A 24548-nucleotide genomic window follows, 5' to 3' on the forward strand; every position below is an offset into this window, starting at 1 on the left:
GTTTTAGCTTGTTCTATTTACAAAAATACAATTGTGAGAGAGAAAGCAAAAATGTACCTTCACTGTCCCAAACCCCCATTTCTCCATTCTGTCCCCAAAGATGTCCTTTACACCGTGTGAAAACTCACGATGAATAGAAATACTCCTAATTTACTTGGAAAACAATCTTTTAACATTGACTTCCATTGAGTTGAAGGGTTTTGGTACAATACAGTGATTATAAGTGATGATTATAACACAGACTATACTCTTAAACAGGTTCTGTTAAAGCATCCACAACTGCTTCTCCAATGTTTCTGAATGTGCAGAAAATGTAAATAAATGTAAATGTAAAATCATCCAGTCATGCAGTTTCAGAAAGTTTGTTACTTTGCTTTATTATTTTTAAGTTAACACAGAATATTAAAATAAAATAACACTTTCTCCTTAAGTATAAACAGCCAAATTATCTTTTTACAGTAACACTCAAAAATCTGGACTCATTTTATAGTTGTGTTATCTTTTAATAAACTTATACAGTGTGGATTTTTTTAAAAAATAATATAAATTAGTGATGTTTTATGTTGCTAAAGGTCATTTTGGAGTTATGAAAATATTCGTAATATTTTCCTAATATATTTATTCCTAATAATTTATAACATCCAACTCTGTCATATATATATATATATACGAGAGAGAGACAGCAATAAATATGGTTCCAAACATTTGAGCATTAGTGTACATTATTATCTGTAAAAGTCATGTTTAGAATCAGTAGTGCTGTTGTACTACTTCCTGTTGGCACATATGGGAAGGAACTAAATACAGGTAAAATGCTGTATAATTGACTGAAATTAATTTTAATCCTACATTTTACAAAAGCTTAAGCATGCATGAAAGTCATTACTAAAAAGCAATGAATACAAGAAGTCAAGAATATGGCCATAAAGAGCCACGAGGGCAGGCGTTCAATCCGGGTTCAACAGGTCGACGCATCAGATCATGTTCATCAACACGCTCTCACACACTAGTTAACAGACATCGATTTGAAATACAAAGATGTGTGGGTGTGTTACAGCAGGTCCAAACACTCGCTGAGTGCAACAGGTACATGCACCGAACACACATACACACACACACTCAAAAACATACATGAGAAATTTTACAACTCTGAAGACTGAAAATGCACAATTAATTCAGTTGTTCAACATTTCAGCTGGTCAAGGGTGACACACAAACATCTACAATGTTAAGGCATATTCACAGCCACACACACACACACACACACACACACACACACACACACACACACACACACACACACACACACAGTACGTTAAGTACCACTTGTTCCTGATTCTGACCCTGAAAGAGTTTTGGCGAAATGATTACTGCAGATAATAATGTTTTTTGCAGACTTCTACAACTGAGGACACTGGCACACATGCCCCACTCTGCATTTCACCACGTGAGGATTTGGTGAACCTTGTAAACATTTTGTGTCAGTAGCTCTTTGTACTTCATTGTGGAAGCTTTAAAAGAAAGAGAATCAAGCATGTTTATATGTGTATATATTGTACATAAGCTCCCTGGTGAAAAAAACTATTAAATTAGGTTTGATTAAGGATCTGGTTTTTTCATCACAGCAACAATCCTCTCAGGTCAAGAGCTCCTGTGCTTTTTATCCCATTATTCCTCATAGGATAGGGCAGGACATTTTACATCCTACACTGTGTACACTTACAGTTACACCCGCTTTGTGTCTCACGTCAAAGCAGAACACACTGACATTCCTGTAAAGCAAAGTGAGAACTTTACAGTGTCTGTATGTGACTGTGGCAGTGAGAGAGTGGGGAGCCGTCTCAATAGACAAAGCAAAGGGACACGTAAAGATTTTTTTTTTTTTGCCAGTGAGCTTATATATGTACAGCACTGAGCAGATGTCAGAGAACACCCTGTACAGGTTTTAGTCTGAGATTACATGTGATATACTCTCTCTGTCCAATGAAAGCATGTATCTTTGAGAACAGTAAACTACAGGAGAAAGAAAAAACAAAACTTAACATTGACTTCCATTGAAAGTTAAAGATTTCAAATCATTTTGAAGTCTTTCTATTGGTCCATTCATTGTGACATTTCTACACAGTGCTGCTGGCGTCAAGTTATGTAGTAAAAGTAAAATTCACAAAAAGGAGATTCATATTTATCATTGGACAATATTGAACTTGCTTTGAAACGGTAGTTAAGTGCCCCTTTCACATCCAGAAATGTTCCGGAGTTTTCCTGGAGGAGCTGTGTTTGAGAAAGCGATCACCAGCAACGTTCGTCCCAGACTTTACCCTCCTCACGCCCAGGTAAAGACTCCGGGTGAGGTCAGAGTCGGCACATGTGAAAATGGAGCTGGAAACGTTTTGGAATTCCTCCTGCACGTGTTGCACAGGCTCAGCCCCCCACGCCGGAAATGTGTTTAATTTCCCAACGCCAGAGCGCATCTCATGCTGAAAATCTCCTGCTGTTCACTGCATGTGCGACCCGACACTCCAGAGTTCGTGTGTGAAAGAGGCAAAAGTAAAGTGGTTCCCAGTATTGGACGAAAAATTGAGAGCTATAAGTCGGCAAAGAAGATAGTACCCAGGAAAGGAAATGCTGAAAAACAGCTTGTACCATTTCGACTGGAGAAAATATTAGAGAGGGTGGTCTCTGAATTCTGCACAGTGCTGTGTGTATATTTATATTAATAGGCACATACTTATAGTACAGTCACATCAGCTGGGATACAAGGCACACTTGTACATGCAGGCATAGACACACACACACACACACACACACACACACACACAGATGCACTTAATCCTTTGGCTTAAACTGATAATAAACTGACAAAGTAAAGCAAAAAGAGTCTTGAGACATAATGCAGAAACAAAGCAAAAGTCTGCTGATCTATGGATTTCCTGAGTGACTGAATTAATCTTCCTAACATACACACATGCGTACACACACACACACACACACATATATAAAACAAAACAAATCTCCAGTACTTGTCTGTGTACAATGTTATCTACTGCATATACTAAAGCTTTAAAACAAAGTGTGCAATATATAAAAAGCTAAAATTTCAAATACATAATATCTCATAGGCTTCACATAAATAGCTTAAAGGATATAACTTGCTATGTTTCTGGGGGCCAAACTAAAAATTTTACAGTAAAGTGGTGTGGCCTCATGACTATGGCTTATAGCAGCTGTAAGTCCAGATAGGGTCCGCCTCCCAGACTCTGGTCTGCAATTGGCTGTTTCGCTGACAGTAGGGAGGGGAGTGTAACGAAGGCATCACTGTTGCTGGGCTGAGAGAGAGACAGACAGAGAGAGAGTGTTAAATAGTAAGGAACACTGGAACACCTTTGAATAATATGCAACCAAACACGTGTTTTTATGAAAGAATGTATTAATAAAGCACATTCCACACACAGTCAGTTCACTCAGTGCTTTGTATAAAAAACATACAATGTGTTAGAAAATAATGGGAAACAAATATTAATTCATCTTTGGAGTTAACCAGTGATAAATCGTATACATTTCTGATTTTATGCGTCTAGTTCTGTTGATTTCAAAGTGTGAAATTCTGCCGGTCATTCCTTCAGTCTTCACAAATGTATTGAACATGTTTTTTCTTCTCTCCTCACTGCAGTTACACGCAAGTCTAATCAAAGACCCTTAACTGCACCTCAAACTAACACTTTGCAACAATGTCTCACTCTTTTGCACGAGTGTAAATCTATTTAGAAGACTGGTCCAGTTCCCTTGCGTCTGAACGCGTTTCATTTCTGTAAGACAAGCTGTTATAAGCAATCTGCAAAAGAGGAGACTGCAGTTACAGAAATGAGCGGGACACACGTCAAAATACAGCTTTTAATTCCTGAACACACTGACACCTAATTAACTTTGGTGTAATGCAACAAACCTTGACTCTCTGTAAAAAGTGCCAATTTTCAATAGTGAAACATGCGGCGTCAGAAACATGTGCCAGTTCACGTATTTACAAATACATTCACTGATCCTTAACTGAGAAATGAGAAAACCCTTAGTAGGAACACAGATAAAAAAGCGGGTGAATCAAGTTACAGCAAGCGAACGTACCACACCCAGTATATGTGAGGAAATCCAGACCCGATGAACCTGTTTGACTTTGTGAAAAGGAGGTGACAATGCAGCGCTCACTTAGACACACTGAAGTGTCTAAATCTCTAATGAGCAGCACCACAGGACACAGAACACACCTTAATATCCTCTACATCCCCGCCCTAAACACACCACACCCATACACAGACACACACTTCTTAATGTTCATGGGCTTTAGGACAGAAAGCACAAACACGGAAGGCTTTAGAAATTGGGGTCAGTGCTGAGGAACGGGTGAAACTGGTGAAACTGAAATGTTCTAAATGAACAAAGTAAAAGAAAATGTATTTGAAATGTGGCCTCAGAAAAAAAACTTTTTTAAAACCAGTTAATGATTAACTGTTAATCAGTGTTAATTGCTGATTAATAACGGTGGCTTATCAGTACATTTGCCTAAATGTGTCTGTTTTCTCTGTAGTGCAATATGAAAGAAAATAATAAAAATACATAAATTCAGAAGAGAGAAGTGCAGGCGTAGGACAGGACACAATCATTGGACAATACTAGACTGCAGTACAATCAAAACAGCAGCCCAAACTGTGCTAAATCACACGTGTATTTCTATAAATCATGGACATTATAATGGCTGAATGTTTCTGGACATTTGCTCATTCAACATTTAAGAGAATTAACTTGGAATTTGTCTCATTTTTGTTGCAGTAACAGCCTCTACCCACTGAGTAATCTTTAGTCTAGATGTTGAAACACAGCTCTGTGTGTGTATGTGTGTGTGTGTCCACACTGGGTGAACATTAAGGTGGTGTGCACAAACTCTTGGTATTGATACCGTCGTGATACACCTACCTGATAACCCTGAACCATGCTGAGGATTTCTTTGACTCCGCTGGCGTAGGCATGAGTAGAGGTGTGGCTCTGCATCCTGATCATTGCTGTGGGCATGTTGGGGAGAACAGAGCCTGCTGAAGGGGCGTGACTTGTAGGGAAGTAGCCCATGTTGGGTGGGGAGCCTGGGGGGCTGAAGTCAACACAACAACTTTAAAGAACTAAGAGATTAGCAAGTGCTACCGCTTTGTGTAACATTAATTATAACTTTATTTGAAGATGTTATGCGCATGCCAATGTAAGCTGTCATTTAACTGTAGATTTTCATGAGTCAGTACTCACAATTTAATCACAAAGCACTGGTTCCAAACACAAGTGATCATACTGTCTTTTTTATTTGTTAAAGATTTGTCCCACCATGTTCTCACTTTATTTGGTTTCTACACCAAATAAATAACAAGCAGCAGTTAAACTGTCCAGTTCTCCGTCACAGACGAAGTCAGTAGGTCCAGCGGTATGTTATAGGAGCTGGGTGTGAAACAAATACACTTACACACACTGTTAGACGAGTACAACACACCCATCTAATGCATGCTGTTCTGGTTGCGTAAGTTTTCTCGAAGCAGGGTTATTATGTTCAGACATCTCAGAGCTCCTTTTAAACAGATCTGTGAAGTTGCCTTGGGGCAAAACCTCATTCACAATCAGTAAAAGTGCTCCAAGTCTTTAAGTTAAAGAAGAGTTATTACTGAGAATACAACAGCAAATGAACCTCCAACTTTATTTAAAAATACTTTCAAAGTGGCTTAAGATTGCAAAGCCAAAGTAAACAGGATTATCAGTGGGTAATCATTTAAAATGATGAATTTAACTTGTAAATCATTCATAATCTGCAGACCAAGCTGTTACAGTGCAAGTATTTTGTCTGTTTGGACACCTGATGGGGAACATTTACCCGAGGGTGACCTGCACACTGTTGGTGTTTACCAAAGCTGCAATCTCTATTCAGTCTTCACTTCAATAGCTGCAGTGTTTCTCTTCTGAAAGTGTTTTTAAACGATTTAGCTGTTTCCTGTAATAAACGGGTGGTTAACCTGCTTGGATTTTGTTACATTTAAAGAGGCAATGTACGAAAATAAAAGAATACGTTTAGTAAAGCAGTGCAGTATTAACATGTCTACAGCCGAGAGGTCCCACTGTCACTTTAACTGCCAAACCTGTATTCTTTCAAGCTCAACCAGTGGGATTTACAAGGAAAGACACACACCATCATTGACAAGGAAGTACAAACAAATGGGAGAAAGGTGACTGCAAATAAAAAAAGGCTCGTACCAAGGGGAATCTGAGGAGGTAATGTGTAAAACATAGGCGTCACAAACCCTGTTCTAAACCTTTCCTTAAAGCCCATGTTCCTGATCTGAAGCCCATATTATAGAAATATTACTATTTCTAGCTCTCCTGTCTGTTTGCGAGATGGAAAAAGGTTAGGTGTTTATACAAACCCCTGGCTGGGTAAATGGGCAAAACACTAATGGTTCAGATGTAATGGTTCCATATAGATTTCAGCATCTGGTCTGTTACTGCTAGACCACTGAGGTCAAGTTGGGTTGATTTAGGGCCGATATTTAAATGGAGCACTACTTACAAACGGTTGAAGGCATTACCAAGTAAACCATAATATTTTAACAGCTATGTTAAAATGTTAAAACTGTAAGAGAAGCTAACTTTTTAACACATTTTTATTAGTCCAACTACAGTAAACCTGGGCCAGTGACTAAGAACTCACTTAAAAACACATTACTTAGTAATTTCATCCAAATAATAATAGGAGAGACACTCACATTCCCATAAATAAACATAACTCACATGTTAATTGGGGTTAGGGCTGGATGATACGACCAATATCACAATATATTTCTTAATTTTGGTCGATGAACAGTGTAAAATCCACTGAAAAACTTCCAAAAAAACAAACAATGAACATGACCTCACCCTCAAACATAAACTTCTCGGCTTTGTCAATATTAATATTTTTGAACGACATTTTAAATTGGGTGCTGAACTGATGACAGCGCCCCCTAATGACCGTCAGTCAGTGACAGACGCTGTAAATAATGTGCACTGAAATATTGAAAATGTGTTTAAAAATCATATTATTGTTATTAAAACTTTATTTTATTGCGATATTTCTTGATTTACTGAATTATTGTCCAGCCCTATTTTGGGTAAAGTGATGTCCTACATTATGTACTTTGCTTATAATATTGTATGAGTTGAATTGTTCGCTTTTTAGCAAGAAGAACACTAAAAGTGAAAAGTGAAAACCCCTGCTGTTAAGCTGCACAGGTTGAGTATTCTCAGGGGAGGCACTGTGTACCGATGTGGTAGGCATTTATTATGTACAAATAACTGTCTAAATTACTGTGTTCACTTCATAACATTAAGAACACAGCATCAGATTTTGAGAAAAACAGTGACGTCTAAGTTCTCCTACACATCATATAACACTCAGATTGGCCAATATTACCAGTTTTGACTGAAATATAATTATTTCTATAAAATAAGTTCCTAGGGCTGTCCCGAATGCCACTTTTAGGGCTTCGGAGCTTCAATCTCACAATTCTGCAAATATTCGAATATTGTGTGCGCGTGTGTTTTGGAGGGTAATTGTCGTTCAGAAAATATGCATCCGATGCCTGTTTTAAAATACAGAGTTTGTGCTGCAGCTCCCACTAATTCACACATATAGAGTGCGGCTAAGAGCACAGAGTACACGAGTTAACCAGAGATTCGTGGAGGTGGTCTGGTGTAATTCGATGTATAAAGCTGACAAAATCTTAAATCTATATATATATAATATTAAATCAAGCTTAAATTAAGCTTATTGATATAAAGCGTGTTTGTGATATGAACAACCCGCTCAGATCTCTCCCTCGTTTCGATGCCGTCCCTGATCACGGAGCCGACGTCATCTGGAGTTTATTCACAAAAGTGCAGTGGATGGAAGCACAAATCATTTTCCTTTTTTCTGCCGATATTTCTTTATTACGTAAAACATTTGTGAAGGTTTTGGATGGAAACCCAGGTTATGACTAAGCGTGTTTATGTGCTCTTATGTGTGGCTGTAAGAAATTGCCCTTACCTTGGATAATAGGCAGAGTAGTTCATATACATTTGACTGTTAGTTGGGTAGAAAGCAGTGGGTGCCATGGGACGAGGACTCAGTATATACTGGGAGGGGTAGAGAGCTGCTGCTTCCATGGGAAGAACTGCCCCAGCAGGTAGTACTGCTCCAGCTGGAATTATAGCCCCTCCAGGAGGAAAGGTGTAAGATGCAGGGGAGAGACCTGAAATGGGATGAATGAGGCAAAAAGAATTAATAGTGAATTGTGAAAATATAAACTCGTACCTCACCTGTTTAATGGAAGCCTGACTGACTGTCTCTCGAGTATCTAGAACCCATTTACCTGACCACATTAAACCACGGCCATAAACTCTTAACATCATGTTTTTAAAGGGTTTGAAAAAAGTAGTGGCCTGGGGCAACTGGACTTCATACTAGGTTCTTCATATCACAGCATGTTTTCTCTATCTCTATTTCTCTAATGAATACCATTTTGAAAATTGCTACCGTTGTATCCTGTGTTAAACTAAAATGTTCCAAACCTGACACATTTTGTCTCGTGCACATTTGCTCCACACGTGTCACTGGATCCTTTGGATTAGGAGGTTAAAATATAAAACGATAACAAAACGATATACGGTATAATATAACAAAACGGTATAATAAAACGATAACAAAACCTAAATAAATCCTCATATCGGCAAACGGTCGAGGGAATATCGCTTTAGAACATTTTAGTTTACCCCAGGGCCCAATAGCAGTGAATATGACCCAAATTTAGTTTTTCAAGTGGCTTCAGACGACTTCTTTTGAGAAAAGCCATATAAAAAACTTTGCCAGGGCATGATAACGGTTTTCTGTCTGATAAGTTTGCTCAGTTGATTCCCTGTTTCCTCGCTTAAACTTCTAATGCCTGCTTTTTTTTCCGGAGTAGGTCCACGACCCATTGTTTGTTCATTGTTTGTTATCAGAAACTCATGCAGTCACCCATGCACACAAACAATGAACTACCCTCTTCAAAACAACACTGTCCCTAATTTGTACCTCTAAACTAATACACTGGGCTGTAACAATCAAACTAGGTGTGTCATGTTTTCAAATGCGTCTTATTTTCTTCAGTTACAAACTGTTTTATTTAAATAATCAAAGAAGAATCATCCGCTATTACTCTAGTGTTGTCTCTTCTTAAAGTATACACACATAGAGCAGCATGCAGTCTGATTTCCCTTAACCATCCGTTCTGCCACCGTAATTCAGCAACGAGTAAGATATAAAACCCCTCTCACCAACAACATCCACTACAAGACCTTCGTTTCTAAGTAAAGTTGATGTCTGAGGGGCTTTCCAGTGGCTTTCCAATTACATGGCCTTTCTGGGTCCTGTGAGTGTTGGTTGAAGGTTGTTTGGGGTTGAAAGGTAAGCAACGTAATCATCTATTCTAGATAAGATCGCAGGGAGAGAGAAATCTACACCAAAAGGAAGCACACCAGTCAAACCTGGTGCTTGAGAGATTGTATATTGTGCTAATATTTGTGCAATAATTATTGGGCTTTTGCAAAAAGAACAGTGAATCTTAATCACAAGCTTCACTCAGAATAAACCCAAATTAAAGCGCCCACGTGGGCCCCCACCAGTTGGAAAGTGCCTGAGTAACGTGGAATTGGTCACCACAATCATCAGAGAAAAAAAAATAAAAATTCACCCAGAAGATTCCTACTACTCCTGCTGCTCTCCTGGGACATGGACCAGAGACCTCTGAACAAGCCGGACCAGTGAGATGGAAAGAGGAAAGGAGGAAAAAGGGTGTGAAGCACAACCTACCCGCACACACAGCTGAGAGAAGCAGCCCCGCAGCCCAGAAACACTTACGTCGTAACTTACATGGCGGTGGCGAGAGGCCACTCCTGGTGAGTGAGCCTCCCATCAGCACGATGTTCATCTCCTGTGCTGAGCAGGGGAATACCTCCACGTAGCGTTCCTTCATCGTCCGCTTGTGACAGCGCTGCGCTGCCAGGTACGCCCTATCCGCTGACCGCATCTGGATGAATGCATCACCTGATGGACGGCCCTGAAGGTGTACACACACACACACACACACACACACACACACACAGAGTGGTAGAAGCACATTTGAGTTAAAGCCATTTAGAAGTACGTTTGACTTATTATTATCATCATTTCTATACTGAGATATTGGAGTGAGAGCTGTACTTTTGCCTTCAAACATCAATCTTTACCTCTGAAGTAGAACAGTCAGGGGCACAAATGTTCTTCTTGTTTCAGCAGAAATACAATAAAAGTTTGCAGCCACTGTTGAGCCAATTTAAACTGAGGGGAGATGCCATAGACCTTCATTAAACCTTTAACTCTGTAGTTTTACAGTGACATTTTCAGTAAAGTTTTTATCTCATAAGTGTTCCCATTAAACAACACCAAAATGTGACTGGTTTTTTTTTTGTCAACTTCATACAACGTCGGTGATTTATTTCATTTACAAAGACTCCCAGGGTCAGAATAGATAACACAGAGGGATCCTGATTGGATCATTTTAAGACTTTACACCTATTGTCTTTAGTAGGTCAAAGTGAAGACCTTTTTATCTTAGAGGTGAGGTTTTGAGGAGCGCATCTGTCTGTCGGTGTGAGATGGGAACGTGTGTGGTGTGTATTCTGGGCGGATGGTGTAGTGTGGGGACTCATTTTAAGTTTAGGTGTGTGGCGTCTCATGTTTTCAACATCGGTTAGGATTTTTAAACCCTGTAGTGTGAGCCAGGCTTTGGGAAGTAGAGAAAGGGCTGATTTATTCTGTTTGAATGGATTGTTGATATTAGGTGGCAATAGAAAAAATAAGTTCTGTTTGTAATTAACGTCACCTCACACAAATGCATTGGACTCAGAAACAAAATTTACAAAAGGTCCAGCCCACACCAACACCACAACATGAGTCCATAGGTGCTCAAGACATGAGACAAAACTGAGACTTCTCACGTGTGGTCTCAATTCCCAAGTACTACTGCACTACAAAAAGAACAGGACACTGGTGCATTCCATGGCTGACAGAAAGAGATGACCAACTAAACTGATGCATTTATGTCCAGGGATATTATTACAGAAATACCTGAATAAATAAATAAATCAGGATCCTATAAAACACAAAGTACTAAAAATTACACGCAGGAGTTTTTCATTCCCACAGATCATTGGGAATATTTATTGATATATCTCTACAAACTTTATAAGGGTTTATAAAATGTGTATTTTTGTGCATAGTGTTTTCTGAATTGTTTGGGAATGCTTGCACTTTAGATTTTTTGTCTTTCCAAGTGAAATTTTCCATTTGTACAAAAATCAGGATAATTTTGTCTCAGAAAAACAGCTGAAGAACTCAGGTCTTAATTTTGGACTTCTTGCAAATTTTTCTTCAAGGGTTTCATTGGCCTTGAATAAATGCTATGAATCTTTTAAGCCTTCTTGATGATTCATGTTTGGGTGATTCAAAATGTGCTCAAGATCGACTGTAAGTTCCCTATGAGCTGTGCTTCATGTGTTCCAGTGCAACCCATATGTATCTTATTTACAAAACACAAAGCTCCAAATTAATGTCAAAGGTGGGCTGTGATCAGGTTCTGAGATATAAGCTTTGGAAATATGTTCCCCTCATTTTCTGAACTTCAAACTCCCAGTCTGTGTTTGTGAAAATGTTTCAGTATCAAGCCTGTATGCTTAGACATCGTCCTGAAAAGAATTCTAAGGTACAAATGATCCGTCTTTAAACTACACACTCTGAAAAGAGGAATGAAAACCAGTTATGTGCAAAAAAACACTGATGTAGGCAGAATATTTTCAGGGCAGTATTTACCTGCTGGTTGAGAACCATGTGTACTCCATGCGGTCTGATGTCAGCAGTGTATTCCCCCAGGAAGAGCAGTATGTCCTGAACTGAGGCATCATACGGCAGGCCCCTCAGTCTTAAACAGTCCCTTGTTCCAACTACAGCAGCAACTGTCGATGGCACAAATGTTGGTTGTGGCACAACTGGCAGGATAGGGGCAGGTGCGATGGGGATCAGTGGAGCTGATGAGTACTTATTCAACACCTGAAATGTAGATGCAGACACTGAGTCGGAATATTTTAGAACATCTATACTGACAAAGAAAGAGTTAAATTTAAAGTGTAAATTGTCTGTAAGCGTTTATTCACTGTTTGAATTCCCACAGAAACTCATGTGTAACTCGAGTTGTTTAGTTTTGTAGCCCTGTCGCTAATGCAGTTAGCCAAGTTTGGAGACATTTCCACCTTAAGTGTTGCGAAACAGCAAAAATAAGTCAATATTAACCACCTATGGAGCAGGAATAGGGCAATATCCTCATTTCAGTTTGTGCTTTTCAGTGTTTAAAGTCTCTCCGTTGTCTAAAACAACTCTAGATGCCTCTGCCATGAGCAGAGAGAGCGAGAGAGAGAAACACAAAGTAACACTAGCATACCGGACTGAGACAGTTTGTTTTTTTCATTCATTTACAGACACTGGGGCTTCGTAAACACATTAGACCGGTTTCAAGGGCATACACACACACCGGAGAGCTAGTGAATGGTGATGAAACATCTTCTGAGTTTTATAAAAAGTGTTTTTGACTACAATCGTGAACTATACCTTTAATGTGTTTTCATTTAAATTCTACGCCCTCATATGAATTTGCTTTCTTCCACACCCTTTCTCAAAGATGGAACTGTACCTAACAGCACTAACCCTACCTGTTCCTCATAGACTAAATAAGGGGGAAAGAAAAATCTTCACTGTGGAGCTTTCAAGCACGCTTGTGAGTATTTTTAGCTGTGATTGCTGGAGTACTGTACATAATTTCTTCAGCACCTTTGAATGTAACCTGTTAAACAGCAGACAGATGGGTTCAGGTTTGAAATAGAGCAGAAACAATCAGGTGTAGTCAAGTCATATTTTAAAGTGGCAGGTACGGTATGCTTAAATCTAGCTGTGACTAATACTGGCACAAGTACCTTATTCAAATTTAATATGTTTCAGATTATTGCAAACCAACAAATAAAACATATCGTTGATAAAAACCATTGAAATAATCATGTGCCCCCAAACTTTTGATTTGCGGTGGAAGAGCTCTGCAGGAGTCCACACTAACTGAAGTTCATGGACTGGTGCCAATAGGATACTTCTATTTGCTTTCTTACAAGGCAGTAATAAAATTACTTTACTCTCTGCCCCTTTTACACAATCAGATACACACCCTGCTTTAGCTTGATTAATACAACTCAGCTTAACCATGCAGAAGTGTCTTTAAGTGCACATGTTCTTGTTACAGCAGAAAAACCTGAAAATATATATACATTTATGGCTCTTCAACAGAATTTCTATCATATTAATTAATTACAATTCATTAAGGTCCAGTTAGAGAATATTTTCTCAAGCCAAGGTCCGGAACACAATGTATATCCTGTATATGATCAGTGCCACATCCTGTACATTATAGTAGCTTTGTAAATATAGCAGCATTTTATGTCGTTAACAACTGAATGTGAAATCAATTTACAATTTCAGTTACATTTCAACTAGATTTATAAATAATTATAAATAACTAATATTCTAAATAAAATGTCATTTTCTCGTTTCAAGAAAAATTTACAAATAAAATAATGATTTTCAGGGAAAAAAAGCATATGTAAATACAGTCCCTAATGACTTTTGTAGTTGCAGTTGACTTTACCATCGATCTGATTGGCTCTTATTGCTGGGGGCGGGACTTTATCCTTAAACAGAATCCATGTTCAGCGTTTATGAGAATTTCAACCCGTAATCATTCCCTTCTTATTAAAGTTTCTGGCTTTAACTTACACAACACTGTCGTCCTGAAAGTGTCCCAAAAGTGCTTTTATCTCGTCCCTTGGGCTGCTTTTACTGGCCCCAGAACAGCGGCGTCTGGACCCTGCCCTGTGTGTATCACTCAGAGGAGTCACAGCGCTCATCATAATGCACAGATCTGATTGGCTGAGGAGCCTCACGTGTGATATGCAGAAACACATGTGATAGGTCCGTGAGTTTCCTGGAGTGCTAAACCTGAACCGTAACGACTAGAAGAGTCACACCACTTCAAACACACACTGTTCAAAATTAAACAGCCCTTAATAGTTTATCAGTTATAGGTCCAGGTCTGGACCGGGACTGCACTTTCTGACCCCTGGTCACAGCAGTTTTCTCATATTATATTATGCCGTATTACACTGGTAATAATAAACAAATAAAACCATGCTTCCTGTAAGGATCTCTGTTCTTGATTGGAGACCCCTTGTAGCAGTCACTCATTCCATGTTAGACCATGTTAGAGTTTTATGAGTGCAAAGACGGCTAATCTTTTACAGACTGCTGTGCAGCATGTTTGCTCAGTATGTAAAGCTATTCTGTTGGAGAACAAAACAAACATACATACAGGCTTTCATACCAATATCCTACGCATCATTTATCATGTGCACATGCTGATAATCTCACAGTCTGCTTCTCTGTATGTTAACTATCTCTCTTATTTCTCTCCTCAACACACAGCCTAATGAAAGGCAATAAGATCATCAAAAATTAAAAACAAAATTCACAGTATCTGTAAAATCAGCTGCATTTTAGTGTGTGTATCCAACGACAGTTTAATGCAGACATTTTGGTGTCAAATTATTTTTCTGTGCATTTAGTAACTAATAATAAATGAACACAGTCAAATAACACTCACTAAACACACATACAAGCAAATATATCATCACTACGATAAAAAAAAAAAACAACAAAAAAAAAGCCATATATATTTCCCCTGTACAAGTCATGATAAACTTATATAAAATTAGAAAATCAAAAAACAAATACGTAAATGTAAGCATGGGTGCCCACATATTTACCATCGTTATATTACCATTGATAATCATTTATTAATTAGGGGAGTTCTAAACAGACCTTTCTATTTAAAAAAATGTTTTTGAGAACGTTCTCTCAGAAACATTCTCAGTACACGGCCGATGTGCATATAGCATTACCAGTTTTGACTTATTTGAATCACCAGATGGCAAAGAAGGGATGTTGACTTAGTACAGGGCTGTCAGAAAGTCCTGGAGTGCCATGAACAATATTGACTTTTCTGTTCCAAAACACTTCATTCTTCCAATTAAAAGGACTGATATGTATTAATAAAATTATTTTTTCCACTTTCTCTTCCCATTGTTATAATGCAAAAAAAGAAAGATATTTTTATCTGCTGTAAAATTAATAAAAATTCTGAAGAATTAAGGACTTTAATTAATAAAACTAAACTGGAGCTTTACAAACGGAATATTTCTTATTTATTAAAGTCTAAATCTGAAGATTGCTGAAAGATTAGCCCATATTTTGATCTCTAGAAGTCAACATTGTCACTAATAATAAGAGTTATTAATAATAATAATAATTATAATATGTATAATTTATTTTAAAATATATTAACAATAAACTTGATTACTATCCCATATTTGCACCTGCAAGCTGATGAACAGCTGTTGTATTATTATAATGCACTCATGTGTTTACTAACCTGCTGGACCTCTGCTGCAGTGCTTCTGAACAGTTCAATGTATCTCTTGCCTAAGATCTCCTTGTGCTTCTTCAGAGCATTCTCAGCTTGCTCCTCACAAGAGAACAGGACAAAGGCGTCCCCCGTGGGCCTGCCATCAGGGAAACGCACAAACAGAATACCCTCGTGGCCATCCGTCACAGGACATGACGGAGAGAAGAACTGCAGCACCTGCTCTGCTGTTGCAGTAAATGGTAATCCACGCATGCGAATGATCACCTGATTCTCCCGGGACAGGAAGTTAGCTACTTCGTTAGACGTACCTGTCATTTAAAAAGAAACAACATTTGAATGACCACGTTTTATTGATTAATTATTACATAACATATGAATAACTAACTGAAATAAAGAGGTTCCTTTACCTCCTGCTATCTTTAAGAAGTCTTCACCGGTTGCTTTATAAACCTGCAACACAAAAACATAACCACTGTCTGTGTGTTTGTACTATGAACAACGAAGGGAATTGAAAGAATCAACTGTGTGTAACAGCCTTTTTCACACTGAGTCCGGTTTTTACGCCCGTAAAGTTTTGAAACAAACACACGAAACTGATGGACTGCGACGCTGCGTCAGATTTTGAATTAGAACTTGTTCTATTTTCTGCATCTTATGGATACGTTAAACTCAGGCCGACCAATCAGAGTACCGTTGTCATGGTTACAGACCAAACAAATGCGTAGGAAGACTGTGGCTGAACAGCTCGTCTTGTTTGCAGTGGAACACAAAAGCTTAAAGTACAATAACACATTGATGAGTACTGATGAGTACTGAACTGCGGAGGTTAAAGAAAATATAAACTCTTTCACTGAGAGAAGCAACACGCAGAAGCATAGCCTCACACTCCCACAGTGAGCTTCAGAAACACTGCTGAACTCCCGTGTCGTTCTGGAGGCTGGGGGCAGGTTCAGTGTGGCTTTTAGTCGCAGTGTTTACAGTAAAATGACAAATTCATCATTGTTCCGAATCAATTTCTTCTTCCTTTTCCAACATCTTCCCATGATTTCAGAGCTGAGACAAAAATGTGTTGGACTTGGTGTGAAGTTTCCACATCCTTTTATTTCATGTGAAATAAACGTACTAAGCGAGAAAAGGCTTTAATCGGTACGAGGCCAAATGCACACAAAAGGATTTCATAATGTCTCTCATCACTACACTAGAGTGACATAACAAAATTATATAATTCATAACACAGCTCAACGTGGTGTCTTTAACATGTTAAATGTGAGTTAATGAAGTCTCTGGAATGCACAAACAGGGTTCATACCTCTATGTATCTGGAGCCCATGTGATGTTTATGTCTCTGCAGGGCCAAATCTCTGTGTTCTTCACTCTCAAACCGGACGAGTGCCTCACCGTTCCTCCTGCCTTGGGCATTCAGACACAGAGCAGCACCTCCCCTTTACACATAACAAACGCAAGTAAGACATTAATATGACCATGTTTTCCCCTCTGGTTGATTAACAGGGCAAAATTTATGTCAACTCTATCAGAAATAGATGATGATTAACGCTCTCTTTGCTTTTTGGGTTAAATATACATACTTAGCAATGTTCAGTCCCCGGAAAAAGCGTGCAACATCCTGGTCTGAGGACTGCCAGGGAAGACCTCGTGCCCTGATCACAGTATTGTCATCTATCCGCTCCATTTTGCTGCTACACATTCAAACATATCCAATAATGTGTGACAGTGGAACCTAATCAACAGTGGGACAAACATATATGTGCTAACTTTGTTTCAAACAGCCCCTTACCAGGTACCAGTCTCAAATTTCTCATTGATTTTCTCAGGGCAAGAGAATGTATGACCTGTAAAGAGAAGTCAAAGCTTAATTTCAGATAATTTTTATTACTAAACTTTTAAACCCTTTTAAAACCCCTATATCGTGACTAGTCTTGGGCCAATAAATGATACTATCAAATATCGCGATAATTGAAACCAGTATATTAGGTAAATTACCGTTCTATTTATATTTATCATGTACCATTGCTGTTTATGATTGATACGATTGATATTTTTTCTTTAAGAGTTTATTTATCCAATGACTTCATACAAACATTACACTTATATATCAGAAAGACTTATATATCAGAAAAGATGGCGTTTAAGTATATACCACATAATCATCACATCAACTAATTTGCTACAAATCTAAAATCTTTCCTTTTCCACTTGGAAAAATTATAATGCAGAGTTTCAGTCCGGATACAAGCAAATGAAACAAACTCCAGTACATGTGAGTTATTCTCCAATAGATGGTAAAAAATGGACGCACTGGTACAGGAGAATGGTGTCACTGTAGGTCCATGTACATTTTATTGGTTTGATTCTACTGCACGTAGAATGAGAGAAATGAAAAAACGATTGGTAAGTGTGGGCGGGCTTAAAGCACTACTCTCACTTCATTGGTCTGTCTGAGTGATGACCTGTTCTTTAGCGGCTCTCCGCAGTTAAAATAAAAATCCCAAACTCTTCAACATCACTGGGTGCTGTGTTGAGTGGCTCTCCGCAGTTAAAATAAAAGTCCCAAACCCCTTAGACATCAGGGTCTCTGTGAACAGGCACACGTGTTATATATTTGTAAACATATGCGTATTCCATAAAACATAATTGTTATTTACTTATTTATTTATTTTTGTCTTATCATTTTTTTCTTGTATATGTTTTTATTAAAAGTGTTTTTTTTAATTTAGGGACTTTTATTTTAACTGCGGAGAGCCGCTAAAGACCAGGTCATCACTCAGATGGACCAATGAAGTGAGAGTAGTGCTTTAAGCCCGCCCACACTTCCCAATCAAAATAATGAACCATATATTCGTTTTGGAGACAGAAACAAGAAAACAAAAACTTGGACTGAATTCTCATTTCTGTATTCGTTTGTTCAAAGGGAAAACCAATAAACGAGCCGTTCAAGAATCAAACTAATAAAATGTACACAGACCACTGTGCCAGTGAAAGCATATATTGGTTTCCAACCAAATGAACACGGAGAACCGTTAGATGTTAACAGTGTTAGAGGCCGTCTATGCAGAAAACAGATCACTGCAAAAGGTGGCAATACTACCAGTTTGCAAACACATCTCAGGATACATCATCCATCTCAGTACGGCCCACAGAGGAGCCAGTTCATCCAGTCAGTCAACAATTACAACTGCTTTTGCAAAATGTACAAAGTAGAACTTGCTACAACTATTGGAGTAATATACATGCATTCAAAACATATTATTATTATACACATATTATTAGTATTATTATTTCTTATTCACTCTCATGGGTTACTTCATAAATGAAGTGTTAACACGATAATATTGTTTATCAGGATAGTTCTTGAGGCAATAATTGTAGTTCTAAATCCTAAGCCTAAATGGGACCCCTTTAAAAAGCACTCTGGGCTGAAATGTGCATTAATATTCCTCATCACATACATACATACATATATATATATATATATATATATATATATATATATATATATATATATATATATATATACACACATGTGATGAACACTTTATGTTGTATATGTATGTGCATACACTGTGTATCACTTACAGACGGGCTCGGAGATAAGTGCTTGAGCGATGCTGGACATCTGGTGAATTTTTAGTGCAGTAAAGACATGATCAGACGAATCCATGCTCAAATTCAGGTCTGACCAGCGTCGCAGTTAAAGAATGCAACGTTACATTTTCTCCAACCTGTTAAGTACCCTAATTATTGTTAATAACATACTAAATAGACCAGAATGGCTGCTTAAAACTCGGCATAACTACTGAACGATTACAGAATGTAAACATGGCTTACAAAGGTGAAGAGTTTACCGTTCTCCTCTCTATGTATATGACTGTCTTTTCTATATTGAGAGATGTCATTAGGTAGGTGTGGCAGGTTAAGCTTGTTGACTAAACATTCTTTTGCTTTCTCGTGCAGGCTCAGTGGGCCCGCTCTATTGTCTCTGTATTTGCATTTCAAAACTTTAGGCTTCTCCAGCCAACCACCAGAGCAGCACACACACACACACACACACACACACACACACACACACATGCACAGTCTTACACAAGCTGTCGGATAGCCTTAGTGAAGATGTATACATACACACATTTTTCAAAATATTCTCCACTGACTTACATTTCATCACAATAGCTTTTATCACAATATTAACCCACTGGAGGAGGTACAACATAAACATTATGCTCTACAAATAACTTTTCAGTTCTTTCAAATTGTATTGAAATTACTGAAAATAGTAATCTAATTACTTATTTTTTGGCTTAAATGTTTGTTACACTATAATCCTTACAGTTCTGTACAGTACAAGAGAAATTTGTATTTAATTTCATATATAAAATTAAACAGTCAATCACAGTGAACATGAAAACTGAGTGAAAAAACAGTAAGGCCTATGTTTGTGAGGTTCAGCCCTTCTCTAATAGAGCTATCAGCTACATACTAATGTGTTCAGATGCTTAAACCAGTTACGTTCGGAGTTTACAACACTTCATGCCAAATTTAGCACACCTGCACCCAAATTATGTCATATATGAAAAATATATTTATATTAAGGTCATGATTTACATGCACTGACCGTCAGTTACAATTCCAAAGCTGCAGTGTGTTATGCGTCCTTGCCTGCACTTCTAGGAAAAAGTAATCACATGACTATTACATTCTATTTGTATTGCATAACTCACAACACTGTATATTAACAACAGCAAAGACATATACCTGTTTCTCTGGTTTGGAATAGCACTAGAGAGTGCCTTAAACTATACAGGACTGGATCAAAAGGACAAGACTCTAGTGTGCACTAGAACAGCAGATATGGTAAGACACCTTCTCTAAATATCCCCATAATTTGCATAGAGCTTTCACTTAGTCTACTACAGACATATCTTGGCTTGAGATTACATCTCTACAGCTCAGTTATTTAAATGACTTAGCAGACCTGACTTGCTCTCCATATTTCTAGCAATGTCTGTAATAAATAAGAAAATAATCAGGCAAAAGGATACAATCTGACATGACCTGAAGGTCCAGATCCTTTCGGTCCGCTTCAGTTGGAAAGCATTTCTTGAACTCCTTCCGCAGGTCAAAAAAGGAATAGAAGCATTCTGACAAAAGGATGTTCTGAAATCAAACAGCACACTGAGTTAGTGGAAAACGAGATAACACAGCAATAAATATATAAATAAATATAAAATACAATACAAATAAAATAAATAAAAGAAATGCTTTATGCCCACAGTCACTGACAGAAATCTAACATGTGGAATACGTTTCTACGAACCAGGCATGACTCAGGATCAAACCTCATGGCTGGTTCAAGAGGAGACGCATGAAAACAAAGTCACGCTGAGCACTGTTGTTTATTTTATCAAAAGTCCAGGCCTGGTGCTCTATGTTTTTGTTTTATGTGGATAGACAAAGTAAAACAAAAACTGAGATATAATCATTTAAATGTGATTTTAATGAATTATGCTCATGTGCGAGGAACAGTGGGATGGAACGGGCGGTGCATTTATTTTAATATCTGTGTTCATTTTCATCTTATAAAGAATCTGAATAAAGGTGGGTATCTACTAAAAGCCCACTAGAAGCTAGAGGCAAACTTGCTGAGAGAGAGAGAAAGAGAGAGAGAGAGAGAGAGAGAGAGAGAGAGAGAGAGATAGAGATAGAAAAAGCAAAGAAGAGATGGCAAAAAAAATATGTATATATAGGGCTGGACATTGTGGCCAAAATTTATATCACGATATATATCAAAATTTCAGTCAGTACGATATAATTCAGATATCAATATAAATAATATAAAATCCACAGAAAAACTGCCCAGAACAAACAAGAAACATGACATCACCATCAAACATAAGCATATTGGCTTTGACAGTATTAATATTTTAAAGCTAAATGTAAAATTGAGGGAAATGAACTGACGGCAGCGCCTCAGTCAGTGACAGATGCTGTAAATAATGTAAATTGAAATATTTAAAATGTGTTTAAAAATTACATTATTGTTATTGAAACACTTTATATTGCAATATATATTAATATTGAATTATTATCCAGCCCTAAATATACATATAGTAAACATTGTTTAATGTGGCATATAAAGACAAAATACGAATTATACAAGCCAAGCCTCCAAGACACCTAGGGCTGTGTTAGCTTTACTGAAACCAATGGATGTACAGCAGTGGAGTGGAATACACATTACAAAGCTTTGGGATTCCATACCTTGCTGGAGGCTTCTGGATGCAAAACCTGACGCAGATGTAGCTGGCCATCCGTACAGAGACAGAAAGAGCTTCCTGAACCTGTGTTTATTTCTGAGCAGAGCCTTTCATTGAACTGCACACACACACACACATACACACAAATTAAGCAAATCTGTTTCCAAATTCATCACTTGAACTTGAACCCCTTCACCTCTAAGGAGTCACATGCATGTGCACTGAATAATTGTATGTAGTTACTAGATAGTTCATAGTAATTACTAAATAAAAACCATCCACATTAATAACGGAATAATGAGCTTAAGATTTACAGGAACCAGGTGAGTACTGTGTCAATGTTTTTATTGTCTCTATAATGTCTTGCACTAAGGGGTTTTGGGAAGATGGTGATGTGCTCAGGGCCCTGACATCATCACCGTTAGCTAAACATATTTTCCTATTTTTTCATTGTTTTTTACCTTTAACAAAAAACTTATATTTTTTGCTACTCTTGTGGTAGACTTCTAATGACAATTCATCATGAATCCCAAATCACAAAGAATTCAAATGACTCCGTGACCCAGCTGTAAAATCTGATTTAAATCTGATCTCTTGTTTAAAACAGTGTCCCACATCAGTAGACAAATGTCTCACCTGATGGATATTTTGGTTTAAACCATATGTAAACTTTATTTTGGTCTTACCTGGTTGAGTGCCTCCTCCAGCGATGCAGCTGAACAGAGGGCCTCAGCACTAACCCCACTCACCTCCACACACTCCTCAGACAAACCCAGAGTCTCTGACTTCACCAGCACTTCATTCACCGGTCCAGGCTTCAGGCAAAAGGAGGGTGCGGTTACAATCAATTCACTTTTTCAAAACATTTTCCAGAATTCACTCATTGACATGTGGGCTAAATGATCATTCAGGAAAATGAAATGTTAAGGTGCAGCGGTTTTGACTGGAATAAGGGGACACTAAATATTTAGTTATTTGTACAAAAAATACCTACATATGCCTTCTGAGGTTTTGTATATCAAGACATCATTTGAACACAGCAGCTGTCCTTCACATTGATTTGAAAAAAACATTTGTACATTGACTTCTATTGAAAGTTAATAAGGGTTTATTGACAGTGACAATATAATGTTATAAAAAAATAAACAGGCTGATGAATCTAAAAATAAATGATAATTAATTATAAAATGATCCTGGGTGTAATTGTGCTACTTGGCTAAAACATGCTTTACCTCTTCACATTTATTTATTTATTTATTTATTGGCTGATTAAACCTACCTCACTGCAAAACTACCCAAAACATCAGAGAACTATTCCAAAGTTTACTGAAAAACTTTAAATGATAAACCTTTTACACAAATTCAACTCAAAAATGACAAGTCAGAACTTATTTATTTATACAATTTAAACAGTGAAGCTGTAAAAAGTGGAGGTCTCCAGTATGTAGTTATACCCTACAATAAATAAAAACTGACCAGGAATGGCCTCTCCTCAGATAAAGCTTTTTGATTGTTGTGTTTCTGTTGACAGACTTTAGCCCAGCATGCTACGAGATGGTCGCCGTGTTTTTAGTGAAATAAATGTTATAAATGTTGAAAAAAAGACTCAGAGTTCATCTATTCTAACTTAATTTCTTTCTCTCTGTCATTCTCACCACACACAAAAACGAAAAACACGAGAATAATATCTTAAATTACCTTTTTAGAGACTAAATCCAGGACCTGCCAGGCTAGCTGCACTGTTTCTTTTTCGTCTGAACCGAGCAGCTCTCCGTTCGCGCCGCACGTTGTGGTGAAGAAGAGAACCAGGTTATCCGGCTTAAGCGTCATTTTAGTAAGTAAAAATACAAATAAATATAACAAAAACGAAACACAGGAACGGAAAGAAATCCCCAGGCACTGACTCCAGGTGACAGATGTGAGGGCTCTCAGTCCCCCCTCACCTACGGCCAGGTAAGCGCAGCCTCCTGTTTTAGTTTAACTCTTATTTTTTTCAGCTGTTGTGGCCCTTCCGATACTGCAGTGTCCGGGACTGGGAAAGTAATGGCTGCTCGCTTGTGCTCGGTTTTGTGCGCTGCCCTACCTGGCCACAGCCCACGTGACACAGGTAAGAGACACCTGGGCAGGTTGAGCGCCCTCTTATTGGTGCGAGGAACCAGGGACGTGGCATAGCACCAGAAAAAAAAAGAGTTTGAAAATAAGTCTGAACATAAAGTGGATTCAAAGCTGGCCTACTACCAACTTGAAATGGGGTACACAACAATACAAACCATTCCCTAGATTCAACACTGTTGAAATGTTCCACTAATAATCAATTTATTAATAAAGAGATATACAAAGTAAAGTAAGTAACATTTTAAAGGTAAAAATATAAATTGCTTCACACACAATAAAAAGAAATATAATAAATATGTAAATAGAAAATAAAACATCCAAAACAACATAAATAGGATTGCTATCTGTGTCAAACCTCAAAATTAAGCTATAAGGCATACAAATGTGTCTTAAGCCTAAAGAACTTCCAGGCCACTAGCACAGCAATAAACAAACAAACAAACAAATACATAAATACATACATAAAGAAAATTCCCTTTTCCTGAAATTCAAACATGGCAAAAATATTAATTAATTAATTAATCATGGG

General features: G+C 37.8%; 1 protein-coding gene across 2 annotated transcripts; it reads right to left on the reverse strand.

Annotated features, from left to right (window-relative positions):
• Positions 1-426: 426 nt before the first annotated feature.
• esrp1 (epithelial splicing regulatory protein 1) lies at positions 427-23926 on the reverse strand. 2 transcript variants are annotated; one of them, XM_066674809.1, is made up of 15 exons: positions 23603-23926; positions 22591-22719; positions 21909-22022; positions 20690-20804; positions 19227-19325; positions 17428-17482; positions 17219-17329; positions 16942-17074; positions 16040-16082; positions 15639-15940; positions 11927-12163; positions 9950-10136; positions 8087-8291; positions 4966-5137; positions 427-3326 (listed from the first exon to the last, which is right to left on the reverse strand). In XM_066674809.1, the coding sequence occupies exons 1-15, from the start codon at positions 23732-23734 to the stop codon at positions 3216-3218; spliced, it is 2145 nt and encodes a 714-aa protein (XP_066530906.1). In that variant the 5' UTR covers positions 23735-23926; the 3' UTR covers positions 427-3215. The 2 variants fall into 2 exon arrangements, with proteins under 2 accessions (XP_066530906.1, XP_066530822.1); XM_066674725.1 differs by having other exon boundaries at positions 9938-10136.
• Between the last annotated feature and the right edge of the window lie 622 nt (positions 23927-24548).

The sequence above is a fragment of the Hoplias malabaricus genome, chromosome 1 (assembly GCF_029633855.1).
Source record: "Hoplias malabaricus isolate fHopMal1 chromosome 1, fHopMal1.hap1, whole genome shotgun sequence".
NCBI lineage: Eukaryota > Metazoa > Chordata > Actinopteri > Characiformes > Erythrinidae > Hoplias > Hoplias malabaricus.

Excerpts from the sequence above, each read along its gene's own strand:
- esrp1 (XM_066674725.1), bottom strand. The coding sequence starts at position 23,734 with ATGACGCTTAAGCCGGATAACCTGGTTCTCTTCTTCACCACAACGTGC. Across the intron at positions 8,292-9,937 it reads ACCGCCATGTAAGTTACGAC|GTCTCTCCCCTGCATCTTAC; the intron begins GTAAGTGTTTCT and ends ATCCCATTTCAG. Across the intron at positions 3,327-4,965 it reads GCATGGTTCAGGGTTATCAG|CCCAGCAACAGTGATGCCTT; the intron begins GTAGGTGTATCA and ends TCTCTCTCTCAG.